This window comes from Staurois parvus, unplaced genomic scaffold (genome assembly GCF_062004578.1).
Source record: "Staurois parvus isolate SC_StPar_1 unplaced genomic scaffold, SC_StPar_1.0 ptg000287l, whole genome shotgun sequence".
NCBI lineage: Eukaryota > Metazoa > Chordata > Amphibia > Anura > Ranidae > Staurois > Staurois parvus.
Genome location: NW_028318083.1, coordinates 17,845,537 through 17,862,250, shown reverse-complemented (window position 1 = coordinate 17,862,250; position 16,714 = coordinate 17,845,537). Strand labels below are relative to the sequence as shown.

The 16,714-nt window shown below is 41.4% G+C and overlaps 1 protein-coding gene across 1 annotated transcript in view; it reads left to right on the top strand.

Annotated features, from left to right (window-relative positions):
- The window catches only part of RNF144B (ring finger protein 144B), a 110,440-nt gene extending 106,516 nt beyond the window's left edge, over positions 1 to 3,924 (top strand). Inside the window, exon 8 of the mRNA XM_089682265.1 lies at positions 274 to 3,924. Within this exon, the coding sequence (XP_089538391.1) occupies positions 274 to 417 (144 nt within the window). The 3' untranslated portion in view covers positions 418 to 3,924. The remainder of the gene's footprint in view (positions 1 to 273) is intronic.
- Positions 3,925 to 16,714: the final 12,790 nt, after the last annotated feature.

The following is a 16,714-nucleotide window of genomic DNA, read 5'->3' as shown; positions in this document are numbered from 1 at the left end:
TACCGCACCTGCAAACGTGCTGCATTTTGAGATTCATGGGGGTGCCATTAAGAATGAATGGCAGCCCCTTGCATCTCTACAGATTTGGCTGCAATTGTTTGCGGGAACAGGTACGATTCCCACCCACACAACCACACGCTCAAGTGTGAACCCAGCCTAAGCTGTTTTATGTTAGCTAATCTTAACATTTGTTGTACTGTATGTAAGAATACAATGTATTGTTCTGTATTACTGTCAGATTTTTATGATCTTTTTTTACTTTTTTTAATGCAGGTTGTGGGGATCCTAGTTGGCCTTGGTATCATTGCTATTGTGACATCACCCTTACTACTTTTGGCATCACCATGCATTATTTGCTGTGTCTGTAAATCCTGCAAAGGAAAGAAGAAAAAGCACAGCCCAGCACCAAGCGCTTAGACATTTATTTAAACTTTTAATCTGGAAACCCAAAGGACAGATGTAGTTGGCAAGATTTTAGCATTTCTCGATTTTTAGTGGACCTTCCCTCCTCATTCATTTAACAGCAATACGATCTTTAAGTGAAAACCAGTAAAGTTGGTTACAAGTATTGGACTTTCTTTTATGCCTTTTGCAGCCTCTGTGGTTCGGATTTTTAGGTTTGGTGGGGAAAGGTTTCACTAATGCACATTTTCAAGATGGTGTCCTAATATGTGGTCTGTCACAAAAGATATATAATTGTTGATAAATGCCTTAAAGTGGAAATGTACCATATACATGTGATTTCTGACCAGAAAAACCAATACACACTCACCAGCCACTTTATTAGTTACATCTTGCTAGTACAGGGTTGGACCCCCTTTTGTCTTTAGAGCTGCCTTAATGCTTTGTGGCGTAGATTCAACAATCTAACATTCCTAAGAGGTTTTGGTCCATATTGATATGATCGAATCACGCAGTTGCTGCAGATTTGTCAGCTGCACATCCATTAAACCTCCCACAGATGGGATCCATGCTTTCATGTTGTTTACCCCCAATTCTGACCCTACCATCTGAATGTCGCAGCTGAAATCGAGACTCATCAGACCTAGCAACATTTTTTCAATCTTCTAGTGTCCAATTTTAGTGAGCCTGTGCAAATTGTAGCCTCTGTTTTTAGCTGTCAGGAGTGGCACCCGGTGTGGTTTTCAACTTGTTGTGCATTCAGAGATGGTATTCTGCATATCTTGGTTGTAACAAGTGGTTATTTGAGTTACTGTTGTCTTTCTATCATCTCAAACCAGTCTGCCCATTCTCCTCTGACATCAACCAGACATTTTTGTTCACACAACTGCCACTCACTGGATATTTTTTGGACCATTCTCTGTAAACCCTAGAGATGGTTGTGTGTGGAAATCCCAGTAGATAAGCAGTTTTTGAAGTACTCAGACCGGCCCGTCTGGCACCAACAACCATGCCACGTTCAAAGTCACTTAAAATCCCTTTCCTCCCCATTCTGATGCTCAGTTTGAACTTCAGTAAGTCATCCTCACCACCATGTCTAGATGCCTAAATGCATTGAGTTGCTGCCTTGTGATTGGCTGATCAGCAATTTGTGTTACCAAGCAATTGAACAGATGTACCTAATAAAGTGGCCGGTGAGACTGTGTATATATATATTGTTTATCCTATTAAGACCGAAAGCAGAGTAAAAAGGGCAGTAATACAATACAATATAATTAAAACAGAATTCTAGACAAACACAGAACACAGATAAAATACATATGAAGTACTGTAGAGGTTTTTAACCTGCTTAAGGATTTGTATTGCTTTTCATCCAGTTCTGAGATTTACAAAGCTTCGCCACTCAGCACCACCCTGTGTAGCAGAGCAGAAAACCTGGTTGACCTATTCTGTAGTTAAGTAAAACCAGGCATACATGGATCAAAATTTGGCCAGTTAAACAGGAACCAGCCAAATTTTGATCCGTGTATGGGCAGGCTGATTGTACAGACGTTAATCAACTTCTGTACAAAAGCCCTGTTGGGAAATTTCCACTCAATCAGCACCGTGGGCTATAGACTGCAACTCTGATCAGTGTATTCTGATAGCAGGAAAGTTTCCTGGCTGTCAGAATACAAAGACTAAGTAGGGAATTCCCCATCCATCTCGAATGTGTTGATGGGAGAACCCAGTATTTTTTTTCATTCAACTAGCTGGTTGAACGAAAAAATCGTGAATTACCTATGGGCTGCCTTACACACATAGCCAGTAATTGGATAGTGAAAGGTGAAACAGCAGATTGATAAGCTCATCTCTGTTCCACTCTGCTCTCTTCTCATATCAGCATATCCCTTGTTTGCACATGAACACTGCTGCACAACTGATTGGCTCCTTGAGCTGCTTCTGTCTTTCCAAGTCTGGGCTCTGCTGTACAATGGATACCATTTCTAATTCAGGTACTTGTACTGCTTACATTAACACAATGGAATGATGTATTGGTGAATACAGAGATTCATTTCTTTTGTCTTTTAATTCTACTTGGAGTCGGGCTTTAAACTTTAATTGATCTGATTAGTAACCCGAAACATGTCTTGTTGCTTTAAGTCACTGTATGCTGCATATTTTTGTTTTTTTGCATTTCCTGTGTATAATTTTTTATAGGACATGGAAATCTGTTCAAAGCATTATGAGCATACACAGGGTTTTTTTTTCTCAGAGAATAGGAACTCCCCCTTTCCAAATCGCCCCTTGTCTACACCTCTACCCTCCTACGAGCACCATTCCTTGGTTCCACCCCCTACCAACCTCCCTGAACCACCCCTTTTATAGAATATAGAACCAAATATTTTGTGGTGCCAAGTAATTTGTACGGAATTTGCTAATGTGAAAAAGAAAAGCAGTAAAATAGATCCCCTGCAGCCAGCAACAATAGACCCTCCAGAAACAATGGACCACCCACAACAACCCCCCCCAGCAACAACAGACCCCAGCAGCAGCAATAGACCCCCCTGTATCAGACCTTACAGCAGCCAACAACAATAGACCTATCCCTCAACAGAAGATTGCTCCCAGCAACAATTGACCCCCCAGCAACATAGGACTGACCCCAGTAACAATAGATCCGTCACTAGTAATTGTAGACCTCTGCAACAGTAATAGACCCTCTTGCACCTGCAAAAACAGATCCCCTCTAGCAACAATAGATTCCCCAGCAGCCAGCATCAATTGACATTGCAGCGCACCCCACCACGTTTTGCCATTACATAAAATTCAGTGCTGGAGGTACAGGAACTGTGTGGAGGTACAGGAACTGTGTTCTCCTGCTTGCAACACAGTCCTAATAAAACTAAAAGACTGTAGATAGTGAAACCTAAAATATACTCATTCGCTTATATATGTATATTATACCTTTTGTATATATAAAGTTATTTATATTCCAAAGAGGGGGAAACAAAAACTTGGTAAAGTGTACATTTAAAAGGGAATTTTAGCAATTTGGTGCTAAATTATTATTGGTAACCAATTTTTTGGTGTTCCTGTTGTAATTTATATGACTATTATGTTTCCCTCAGTGGGAAGAAATTACTTTTGGCAAATGTGCAGTGGGTTCAGAGCTTTTTGCAATGCACACAATATACTAGGGTTATTTAAGTAATACATATAAGCCAGAATATATTTTTAAGAATTTCCATCGCTGTTAACATTTTGTTCATAGTGTATAGTGCAATGAGCGTACTTTACAATAAAAATGCAGATAATAGTATGGCTTGTATTATATGGAACTTATTTTTCTTAATGCTCTTGTTGTTGGTATGCCTGTTCTGTCTCAATACTGTCCAACTCATCCATTGGATCAGCGACACAGAGGAATTACAAAGTTTCTGTAGCTGATTAAAGTCTGGGAAGGTGCTGACTGAATCTTACTGCGGAACTTGTATAATGTGCACATGATTCCTATTAAAGATATATGTTGGCAAATTTGAAGCTAGGTTCTTCCTCTGTATGTGTTTTTCGTTTTTTAGCAAAATGTTGGTATGGCTTTTTAGCCATCTTTCTCTTATGATGCCTCCTGTTTGTGTCCCTGAGCCATTTCTAATATCCTGTCCCGCATCAGAATCGCACCCCATTCATGTGAACCGCTGCAGGTGTGTATGTCTACAACACCCTGAAAGTTTTCCACACAAATCGCATGTGATTTGCCCTGGAATGCAGTGCAGTTCTTGTGTGAATCGCATGTGATATACCGCACTGCATATATGTGAACAGACTCAAAATTAGATGTGTTATTAAAAGTGATATAACTAAAGCAGCCTTTCTGAACCTTTTCCACATGATTTTCAAAATACCTTTCCAGTCTCAGGAAACCCCTGCTACAAAATAACTATATCTACATCTCATGATACATTAGTGTAATGGTCAGTGGGAAAAATGTCCCTAAGGCACCCTTTCACACGAGCAGACAGATGGAGTTTGCCTGTCTGTTTTTCAGGAGGACCCAATTGGTCCATCCATAGACTTCTATAGACCTGCCGGCATATGATCCAATCCTGTACGCCAAAAACGGACGTTTCCCATCTATCCAGCGAATCGTATGACAATCGGTTGAAAATGGACTGGCAGTCCGTTTCCATCCGACCATCACATTGAAATCAGTGGGCAGTGTCTGTGTCTGCTCTGCAGCAGCAGAGTGGACAGAGACCTGTCATCAACCTTCAGTGGGGATCAGCGTAGAGATCCCTCGCTGAGCAGGTGGATTGTGCTGACAGATCCACCCCATGTGAAAGGGGCCTTACACTTGTGGTCATTGGGAAGACAGCTAAAAAGATCAATGTTGTCAGTGTGAACCTGTCTAAGAGACATGAATTGCTTATTGTGAAAATAGTGAAGGTGTATAACCAACAAACTGCGCTAATGAGCGTGTAAATGAGTGATACTTATCACTACTATATAACGTGTGTTTGTATAACCACTATGCTGCCACTTTAAAAATAAAATAATCACAAAGAAAGAAAACACTTCAAAAAGTATTCAGGTGGCGCATAAATCAATTGTCCGTGCAGGGAACTCTTATAAAAATATATAAATAAAATAAATGATATTTTGCACATAAATAATTGATGAAATAACAATTAATAATTAATGATATTCCAAAAAGAAAGTCCAAATGAATCAGTCCACAAAACGATAACCCTGTGAGTAAAACTTGTGCAAAAAATAAATACATGAATATGTGTGCAGTGCTCCCCTCTAAGGTGTGCACTCAGCAAAAAGTGTTGCCTCCCACTCTCATGGTTGGCACACTAGGCTTTAATGGATAATTTTCCAAGAAATGAATCAGACTACTGTGATGATTTATTCTCCTTAATCTTGAAACATTAGAATCCCAGGACAAGCGCTCCTGAACTACAGCACACAAACTCCTCCCAATGATCCACACTCAAATCACCATGTAGGAGAAAAAAAGAAAAAAGGAGAAAGCCCCAAATGGTGCAGTACCAACTAAACAATTCTTTATTGCCACAATAGAGTGCCACTTACAAGATGAAAATAAGTGAAAAGTGTAAGTGGCACTCTTGTAGCCACAGGGGTGTCAATTCTTTCTCAGCAACAATGGTATGGTAATTCATGTTCTTTTGTTTTACAGCAGACCTGTCTATGGTGGTTATTGTGTCTCTAAGCAAGCAAGGTTGACAAGCATGAATAATATGTTTGAGCTCTAAAAATTTAAATAACTATGCAAACTAGTTTCTAAAAAAAAAGTGGCTCATTAATGTACCAAGAGGCTAATTTACTAAAGAATTGTGAAAATTGTATGAATGTTATTTCATTTGTCCAGTCATGTCAAAGACTTATTTCATCTGCACATGGTTGGGTATTCAAAATAAATAAGAATTTGCTTTTCACATGATTGGATAAAGTGAATATTCACACAATTTATTTTGTGAAGATTCCCAACTCCTTTACTAAATAATTCCAAACTGCTCTATCACTCACTTTATGTGGAGCAGAATAATTTATTTTAGGAAGAAAAATAATATGGCAAAACACAACATATATTTCTTGTCTGATAAGAACAGTTATATAATTAAAAACAATTATTAGAAAACAGCATTGAAAATTGTATGGCTAAACTGAGATATTTTCTTTTTTTTTTTTTGGCTCTAATAAATGTAAAATACAGTGGCTTATTTTGTTTTAGAAGAGATATGCTAAACCATAATAGTATATTTTCTAGCAACAGTATAGTAATTTGCTATTTATGTTTTTTACTTTACTAGTAAAAAAGTGTCTATTAGTGACTGCATCTTAGGCCTCATTCACACTATGGCGTTTTGAATCGCAAGCAGAATTGCTGCGATTCTGCCCATGATTTTAAAATGCTCTGCTAAAATAACAAATTGCAGAACCACATGTTCAGGTGCCATTCATTTTAATGGCTCCTGAAAACATGGTGTGATTCTGCCAGAATTGTTCGGTGATAAATAGCTCTGCAATCATGGCAAACCGTATTGTGTGTTGCCTAAAAGAAGTTCCTGAAATTGACAATCACGGCAGAACTGCAGTAAAATGAATGACATTTGAACATGCGGTTCCACAATTTGTCATTTTTGGAGAATGTTTTGAAATCGCAGGCAGAATCGCAGTGATTCTACCTGCGATTCAAAACACCCTAGTGTGAATGGGGCCTTAGTGTGACAGCTGAAGGTTAATGCACCAGTGGAAGAAGCACCCGACCAAATGATAAAGAGTCCAAATTATTTATTGGTTTACACTTTATAAAACAGCCAATGCATTGATTTTTTCTTCAATGGAAGGTTCATATATTTTCTTGTGGAATACAACAACTTAGATTCATAACATGATTGATATTTGCCGCCCAATGGCAAAAAAAAAACAAACTAAATGTTAAATGAGAGCGATCATGGGGCAGCACTTCAGCCTGGGAGAACAGCAGGGGGAAAAGTACAGAGTGCATCAGTGAAGTTTTTTTGGGCGTTATATGTAGTATGTCCACACTGGCTAAAAAGAAATACAGTATTCACATAAAATAATCCAATTTATCACTAAAAAGCTAATTGCATGTAACAAATACTGCTAAAAATGTATTTAAGTTTTGATATAAAGAGGCTGAATTACTAATGGAGCTGAGCATGTTCATGCAATAAATTATTATTATTATACAGTATCTATATAGCGCCAACAGTTTGCTCAGGGCTGTACGTTACAATGGGAGACAGTACAATAACAATACAATGCGATACACAAGGGGTTCGAGGGCCCTGCTCCTTGGAGCTTACAATCTAGGAGATTAATTGTGTGAATATTAACTTCATTTATTTCATCTGTAAATGAGTTGATAATTTAAGTTATTTTTTTTTCGCAGTGGATAAATGGAAAGAATCTTCACACAATTTGTGTGAACATTTTCAAACCTTTTCAGACTTGAGATGTTAGTACATCAATAAGATCTTTTCCAGAAAGATAACTAATGTTAAGAAGCAATGGGCTCTATTCACTAAAGCAGATTGCATGCAGTATTTAGGTGTCCAGACACATTTTCCCTGAATATCGCATGCAATCCTGAAATTGTCAATTCACTATGTGGCTTTGCGGTATTTACCACAAAATGCTCAGAACACTTAGTAAATATGACATAAAATTACATCAAAGTCAAGTCACAAAAGGAAAAATATAATTAAATGCATGAGTTAAATAAGTAGTGGTCCAGGCATGCAGTATGTAAGGAATGTAAAAATATATTAGCCAATTTGGTGTAGTCTCTACCTTTTTGGATCAGTTCTCTCAACAGTAATGCAAACAAACCTAAATATGGAAAACACAGAATCCCACACCGGATCGCCTCCTCTGAGTGGATGTGCCCACATGACATCCTCACCCCTCCACTCCAGGGAGCAGGCCGCTGGCTGCAACCAGGGAACAGGCTGGCGCCCGCAGCTGCCGCTCTCCTATGCTAGGCTGACTTCTTGACCAGTATCTGGCCAAGAGAGCGGCAGCTGCAAAACAAACAAAAGGTTTCCAAGCAACACTTACCAGCCAGCTTGCGAAACAACCAATTTGGAACTGTTTAACAGTATGTGCTAAAAACAGAGGGTTATGTTTGCACACATTTGAAAATACATGCGTGAGCCACAGTCCCATGTCCAGGGTCCTCTATATACTGTGAACCCAACTAAAATTTCCAAAGCCTCCATAGTGGGAGCACATGTATAAATGGATAGGTTAAGGGCAGGTGTACCTGGAGGAGCCCATCCTTCCTTAAAGGTACAGGGATACACGTGATGCCCAGCTATACCAAGATGACAGCAAAGGCATCTAGTGCGTCCAATTTAGCCAACTACAAAAAAAATACATGTGCTCCCACTATGGAGGCTTTGGAAATTTTAGTTAGGTGCACAGTATATAGAGGACCCTTGACGTGGGACTGTGGCTTACGCATGTATTTGCAAATGTGTGCAAATAAAACCCTCTGTTTTTAACACATACTGTTAGACAGGGCCAAATGGGTTGTTTCGCAATCTGGCTGGTAAGTGTTGCTGGGAAATCTTTTGTTTATTTGCGATGTGCATTACCCTTCCATATGCACCTTGCTGCTAAGGCTGGTTATAGGTTGGGACGGTAGCCATTTTTTTTTTTGCAAGAGAGCCAGCCGCCTGCTCTGGGATTAGCACAATGGCGGAGGGGAGACGTGCAGAAGAACGGTGAGTGTCCTCCCACCGCAGGTTCTGCCAATGATGGGGCTTCCCCCCAGGATCACCCCTCCCAGCAGGTGTGTGCTTGGAAGAGAGGCCCAGAGGCTCCCTACTGGGGCTCCTATGGCGGAGATGAGCCCTAGGAGTAGTCTCAGGACTGAGGTGCTCTGGAGGCTGAAACCACTGAGTACGCACCCAAGGTGCAGGTTCATCTGGGGCTGCACTTGCACTACTCCTTGAAGTATGGCCAAGACCCTCCTCTGGACCAGGTCTGAGCTGTGCAAAGCAGCCACAGCCCTAAGCTGACTCAAATGATGCTCAAAATCCCTTTTCTCTCCTCTCCACAGGCAAAACAGAAATTGGACATACGGCTGTTCATCCCATGGCTTCCAGACTCCAACTGTTACAATCTAGAATCTCCCTGCAGTCTAATCTACGCTCCTCCCCAGCACCCCGTCTCCTCAGACAATTACATAAGTATACCTCCTACATCTTCTATTGAGCACATTCTCTATGATGTCTGGTTCCTCTTCCACCCTGTCAAGTTGACCCTATGCTTCATTTGTTCCTTTTAGCTCTGGGCCTTCTTGAACAAGCTCAAGACAGAAGCTGATTGGTTGTCATTCACAACTGCTCCAGATTCTGTCTGCTCCAGTTTTAGTAAATGTTCCCCTTTGGTTTGACCAGTTTGGTGTGGAGGAACTCTTGTGTTCTGAGCCCTAACGTTGAACCTGCTGAACACTATTGGGATGAATTGGAACACCGATTGTCAGGTCTTCTCATCTAACATCAGTATGTGACCTTAAAAATGGGCACAAATCCCCACAAGCATTCCAAAATCTTGTGGAAAACCTTCCAGGAAGAGCGGAGGCTGGGAATAACTGTTATAGCTGCAAAGGGGGGGGGGGGGGAGAGGAACGCCTATATTAATGACCATGGCAATGGAATTGAGATAGGATGTCCAACAAGTTAATATAGGTGTGTCATTTGTCCACAAACTTTTGGTTACATAGTGTATGTGACTTATCACTTGATATTTTTTTTCTTATTTGGCACTGTAATTGTCTGCTGTAAATATTAACCACTTCCCGTCTGGCTCATGTACATAAACGGCTGGGCAGGAACAGTGCAGGAGCGGGTGGCTGTTTATAAACGTCCTCCCGCATTCCATGCCTGTGCGCAGTACCTGGGAGCACGCACATCGTGATCCAGTGTCCTTTGGACACGTTGTGAAATCTGTGAATGATCACAGAGGTCACATGGTACAAGGCTATTCACAACAGTACCATGTGACAAGCTGTGACCAATCATAGCTCTCACTGTATTTCTCAATGGCTGCAAGAATGCAGCCAGAGAGAAGGAGAAATTATTGCTTTTAAAGCCTTTGAGTGTAAAAGCAATCAGTGTAAACAAAAAAATCTTCATCACCCCCTCACTATGGTGACACTGTACTGCTAGGGTGACAGTATGTTAAAAAAAACATAAATAATAGTATAAAAATATAAAATTAAAATGTAAAAAACATTTTTGAAAAATTATAATTTTTGGTTATAAACTAATTTGGGTTATTTTTTTTTACTAAAAATATAGCTGAATACATTTTGGCAAAAATTTATAAAGAAAGATTATTTATTTGTTACACTTTTTTTTTTCAAAATGTTGGGACTTTTTCATTTTATAGCAAAAAAATAAAAATCCCAGTAGTGATTAAATACCACCAAAAGAAAGTTTTATCTGTCTCAAAAAAAAAAAAAGCAAAAAAATTCATATGGGTACAGTGTTGCATGACTGCGCAATTGTTATTCTAAGCACAGTGATAGCACTGAAAGCTGAAAAATGGCCTGGACAGGAAGGGGGTGAAAGAATCTGGACTTGAAGTGGTTAAAGGGTTATACAAGGTGTGGGAAAGATAGGCTCAGCTGTTAGTGGTAAACCATGCTTGCAATAGGGACACATAGTTAGTTACAGTTCAAGCACATTTATCCTGCACCCTATTTCAGCGGAACAGCAAATACAGTTTAATACAGGAGAGCTTTGCACAGCAAATCCATGCCATAAAAGCAGGAAAACATCTGCTCGTCTTACTAAAGAGTGCCCTGTAATGGGTTCAACAAAACAAAAAAGCATCATTTATACCTTCCAAGTGTTCTGTCAGCAGTCAGCACTTTCACCCAGCAGCGTGATCTCACATAGCAGAGGGAGATCTCTGAGCATCGGTCAGCTCACATATATTGTGTAAAGGCTTGAGGACAACTGAGGCCAATAATGAGGTCTGGTTCCTGGGTGGGGTGGACTGACCATTTGAAAACTTGGGCACTACCCGAGGGCCCGGGGTCAGTAGGGGGCCCCATGAGATGCCCCTGGTACCTTTTCCATAGGCTTTTTTGAGTTTGGGCAAGGACACAGGGGCCCATGATCCCCTATTGCCCAGGGGCCCCATGAGTTGTCAGTCCGCCCTTGTTCTTGGGTAAGATGAGGACCTAGGAATGGAGGCCTTTGATCTCAAAGCACCCAAATCTTTACAAAGCCTCCAAGCTTTAGGACCCAATCAGAATTTATTGAGGTTTGAGAAAACAACAGTTTGTGAAAAACCTGTGACCAGGGGCGGACTGACAACTCATGGGGCCCCTGTGTCCTTGCCCAAACTCAAAAAAGCCTATGAAAAAGGTACCAGGTGCTCATCCCAACTCTATTTTGTTTCTGGACTGGGATGGGAATTTCCAGAACAAAGAGCTGTATACTTTATGTAGCTGAGGCTGCATGCATTCAGTGTCCACAGCCGCTGCATTCATTTTTTCTGAAAGTATTTTTTTTTTAAGATTTGATAAACAGTTGTGCAAATATCTTGCAACCAAAATCTGCTTTTCGAAAATATACAACTCAGTAACAGGAAACCATGTGTTTTCAATGTCGTCAATGTTGTCACTAGTAGGTACAAGCTGCTGGCAGGATCACCAGGTCATTTTGAAAGAAATATTATTATTATTATACAGGATTTATATAGCGCCAACAGTTTGGACAGAAAATTGTAAAGAAATTGTATAGTGTATGGCCAGCCTTAGATCCATTAAAATGTCTGGCTCAAGCCCACCTTAGCTTGTCCTGTTACCTTCTGTGTAATATAAAATAAATATCCAGTAGGGGTGGTGGCAACCCCTAATAATGGGTACAGCAGGTGTGCAGATTTGGGAACTGAGCACAGGGATGATGGGAACCCCTCATAATGGGCACATCAGGTGTGCGGATACAGAAACTAAGACCAGGGATGGTGGGCGCACCTCATAATAGGCACAGCAGGTGTATAGAGCCTGGAACTTGGTGCAGAGATGGTGGGAGCCCCTTATAATGGGCACAGCAGGTGTGCAGATTTGGGAACTGAGCACAGGGATGATGGGAACCCCTCATAATGTGCACAACAGGTGTGCAGACACAGAAACTAAGACCAGGGATGGTGGGCGCACCTCATAATGGGCACAGCATGTGTGCAGAGCTAGGAACTTGGTGCAGAGATGGTGGGAACCCCTTTTAATGGGCACAGCAGGTGTGCAGATTTGGGAGCTCAGCACAGGGATGATGGGAACCCCACAATAATGGGCACAACAGGTGTGCGGACAAAGAAACTAAGACCAGGGATGGTGGACACACCTCATAATGGGCACAGCAGGTGTGTAGAGCTAGGAACTTGGTGCAGAGATGGTGGGAACCCCTTAAAATGGGCACAGCAGGTGTGCAGATTCAGGAGCTCAGCACAGGGATGATGGGAACCCCTCATAATGGGCACATTAGGTGTGCAAATCTGGGAATTCTGCACATGGATGGTGGGAGTCCCTTGTAGGAGCCCCTATAATAGGCACAGCAGATTTTAATACCTGTGAGCTCAGTGCATGGATGGTGGTAAACCCTCAGAATGGGCACAATGGGGGTGCAAACCCAGGATCCTGGCGCAGGTATCTTTTCAAAAAACTCCTACATAACAAACCAACTACTCATTGTACTCATTGTGATCACCAGCAAGGCTCCCACTTTTCATCCATTACACATCTGCATCAGAGCCTGGTCATTAGCTCTGAGGAAAGGGATTCGTCCCCAAAACGTGTCAGACATTTGACCGACTGACAGTGAGGACACCTTGCCTGCCGTTGTGGCCATTGTCATTTTTCTATACTTTTTAGATACATGCTTCGTTTGTGAGTATGTTTTTATTATTCTTTCACTCCTACAATAAACCTTGGATAATGCACTAGGTGTGTGCGCCACCTGTTTTCTCTCTATCCAGTGGCTGATTTCCCCGTCTGAGGAGGGCTGCACCCCTGAAGCATTTCCTTTGGTTGTCGCTGTCCTGATACCCTTGGCTTCCCTTTTGGCTGTGCATATCCTGAGGCGCTGGAGAGTACATACGATAACCACCAAAAGAAAGCTCTATTTGTGTGAAAAAAATGATAAAAATCTCATATGGGTACAGTGTTGCATGACCACGCAATTGTCATTCAAAATGTGACAGAGCTGAAAATTGTCCTGGGCAGGAAGGGGGTATAAGTGCCCGGTATTAAAGTGGTTAATAAATACAAATATTCAATTTACTTTGTAATTTGAAAGAGATACGCACCTTCAATAAAAAAAGAATTGTCCCAGCAGCTAGATGAGAATCGTCAGTCAGGAATGGCTAACTTAACCCCTTGACACCGACGGCACAGAAATATGCGGCCTCACGGAACTCGGCTTTTTTCCACGGGGCCACATATTTACGTACCTGTCTTTGTGCTGGGAGCGCGCCGCATGGCGTGCTCCCAGCACAGAGACCGCGGTGCCACTGAGAGCCCCGAGTCCCGTTCTAACAATCAGGACCCGGGACTCCCGATTCCAGGTCACGTGATCACTGTGATAGCCTCTGATTGATCAGTCACTGTGCCGCCCGGCCCCCTTGTTTTTTCTCTCTCTATGAATGGAGAAGAGAGATACATTGTATCTCTCTAACTCCTGACATAGAGAGATAAAAAAATGTTTGTAAAAAAAAAAAGAAGATAAATAAATAAATATTAAAAAATAAAATAAAAAATAAAGAAAAATACCTAGATCAAGGTTTGATCTAGTTCAGTGCCAGGGTTAGTGTTTGGGTCAAGGTCAGAGTCAAAGGTCAGGGTCAAATGTCAGGATTTAAAAAAAAATTGGTATCAGTGTCAGTTAGCATTAATATCAGTGTGTTTTAGGTAAAAAAAAAAAAAAAAAGACAAAAACAAAATGCGCACTATTGTTTCTGGGCTGTACTACGGGTACAAACAACAAATAACATACACATATATGGTATCGCTGCGATCGTCAAGAGCTGGAGAATTTATTTTGGGTTGTTCTTTGGTGGTAGGTTATGGTCGTAACAAGAAACACACAGCTAAATAAAAAAAAATATTTTTTTTTTACTATTTTGGGCCAGTTTTCCAAATGAAAGCCCAATTTGTCCTGAAAAAAACAAGGTATAATCCACCTGGATGTACAAAGTAGTTGTGATGATAATTACGGTTTTACTAACAAATGTCAATGTTGCAGAATTGTGCTTAGGCATTTAGATTTGTTTTACACTTAGGCATGAAGGGGTTAAGTAGCCTTCAGCTCTCCTGGACCAATAGGCTCTGCAATGTCATGCACCCAACATAGGGCTTGAATCTATGACCCTGAGAATAAGAGTCTCATGCTCTCCCAACTGAGCTAGTCAGGCCACAGAGCAGAGCTTAAAGGTCTGGGAGAGAGAGCTGGAGATCCTGTGGGCTGCTATACAGCACAGTGATGATGTCACTACTACTTTTACAAGTTAATATCTGGATTTGTAAGAGCATTTAGAGCACACAAAACAGATTTATACTCTTTGTGGCTATTAAAAAATACAGTATAATTAAATTTTTTGTTCTGGGAGTTTAGCTTTAACATAACACTGTTACCACCTGAGTATATGTGCACTTTAATAGATGAATTATTTTATGAATGATCCTTTAAATACCAAGCCTAATTAATTAAAGGATAAGTTCTGCTTCTAGAACACATTACATGTTACACACGTTTTTAGGGTGTAACATGTTCCTGCTCCTGCAGTTCTCCCCCCAGTCCCTCTCTCCCTGTGACAGTAGGCTGGGCATATTCTCTCTGCACCTGCTGTAACAAAAAGAGTGTGGCCCTTTGGGGCTCTGTGCACCCAGCCACGTCATTCAGTTACAGAGTTCTGTGAATGAATAAACTACAAGTACTGACAGCCTTTGCGGCTGATGGTTGTAGTAAGAGGGCCCTGATGAGCATCCTCGTAGTCCAGTGATTCTTACTGGACTAAAGTAACTGCCTGCCCCTAGCAAGGGTATGGGCAGACAGCTACACTGACAGTCTGCAGGAACCTGACATTGCAAAACAGGCTACTAAGAAAAAAATAGTAAATGCATATTTTTACCTGCAAACAAAAAAAAATGTGCATTTATATATTTATTTTTGTATCCTTTGTGATGGGAGTCACTTTGGGTGGGGGGCTCATGGAAACCAGCTCACTTTAGAGAGGTGGAGAGACCCCGTCTCAGCTCCCCATATCCCTATTATGTGTAAGTCACCCTGTGCCTGTTAGGGGTACAGGGTGATCTGTCCTAATATTGGGGTGGGGGGTTGTTGATTGTTTAATGCCATGTGGTTGCATCCCATTGTTCTATTGTGTGTCTTGCTTGGGAGCAAACTATTATGGGATGTATGTGTTTATGTGTATTAGCTTAGTGGGGGGGTGTCTTCAGCAGCCCTCCCTCCCAGTGGGACTGTCTGCTGGTGTGAAGTTTGAATACCTGTATGTCTCTTGTTACTAAATGTAGATTGCTCCACCCTGTGTCATTATGCAGGGAAGGGGAATTGTCCCCTGAGTGTATAAAAAGCCAGTTCGAGTTTCAAATAAAGAGTTCAATGTTCAGACAGCCTGGTGTTGTCTAGTCTTGTTTGGTCGGCTGTGGTGTCTGTGGTCGGTGTTCGGATGGGGAAGCAGTATTATAACGGAAGTACCCAAGCGCAGACTGGGTCGGTCCCGTTACATCCTTTAACTCCAATTAGAGTCAGTGCACCTCCATGGGTGCTCAAACCCCATGTGCATGAGACAGATACAAGCTAACAAGCCACATTTTATGGACACATGCATTAGCTTTCTGCTGAAATAAACGACTTACATACACAGGCAGGCATGCTACCTAATGTATGATTTGGCCATGGCAGAAGTGATGATAGAACTTTTATTGTCCTGTGAGGCAGCAAACTTAGACAAATGGATCAATGACAATCCAAGCATAGTCAGATGTGATCATTAATCGCTTCCCGGCCGCCCTATAGCAGAAATACTGCTACAGGGCCGCACGGGTGCGCAAAATCACGTATATATACGTGATTTTGCATTTCCGGGTTGGGGAACACGCGGGCCTTACCTGTGCCGCCATTCGCAGCCGCGGCTGTCAATCACAGGGCCCCACTGCACCACTTCCAATGCAGACATGCAGGGCCAGCTGAAGCAGTGGAAAAGTGATTAGTTATTTAAAAAAACTGTGAAGAACTGGATCCAATCACAATTTGAATGGGGAGGAGAGCCTACACACTGGTCCAATGCCGGGATTTACTGCACCAGGTGACACCAACCCTAGTGATGCCACTGACTTTTAATCAACATTTTTGTAAGGTTTATGGGCGGCTTCACACCTATGCTCATGCTTTGTGATGCGTATTGGAAACAAGCATTGACCATGGATTTTGATGGGTGCATCTATTCATTCTTAATGGATCACCAAAGCACATCTACACAGGAATCATCTAACCCTCCATGCTGCACAAAACATACATCTGAAACACATGCGTTCTGTGCAGTATGTAAGTGAAGAAAGGTTCAGACACTTTTGGTACATGGATGCCCACTTACCAAATCCTTAAATCACAGATATGAGGAATTGATCAAGAGGTGCACTTTTTAAAGTGGCTGGGAAAGCAAACATACAATATAATTGTACCTAAAACACCTAAACCTACCAAACCAAAAAAAAAAAATCATTTGAATCACAAGTTCTTTTGGC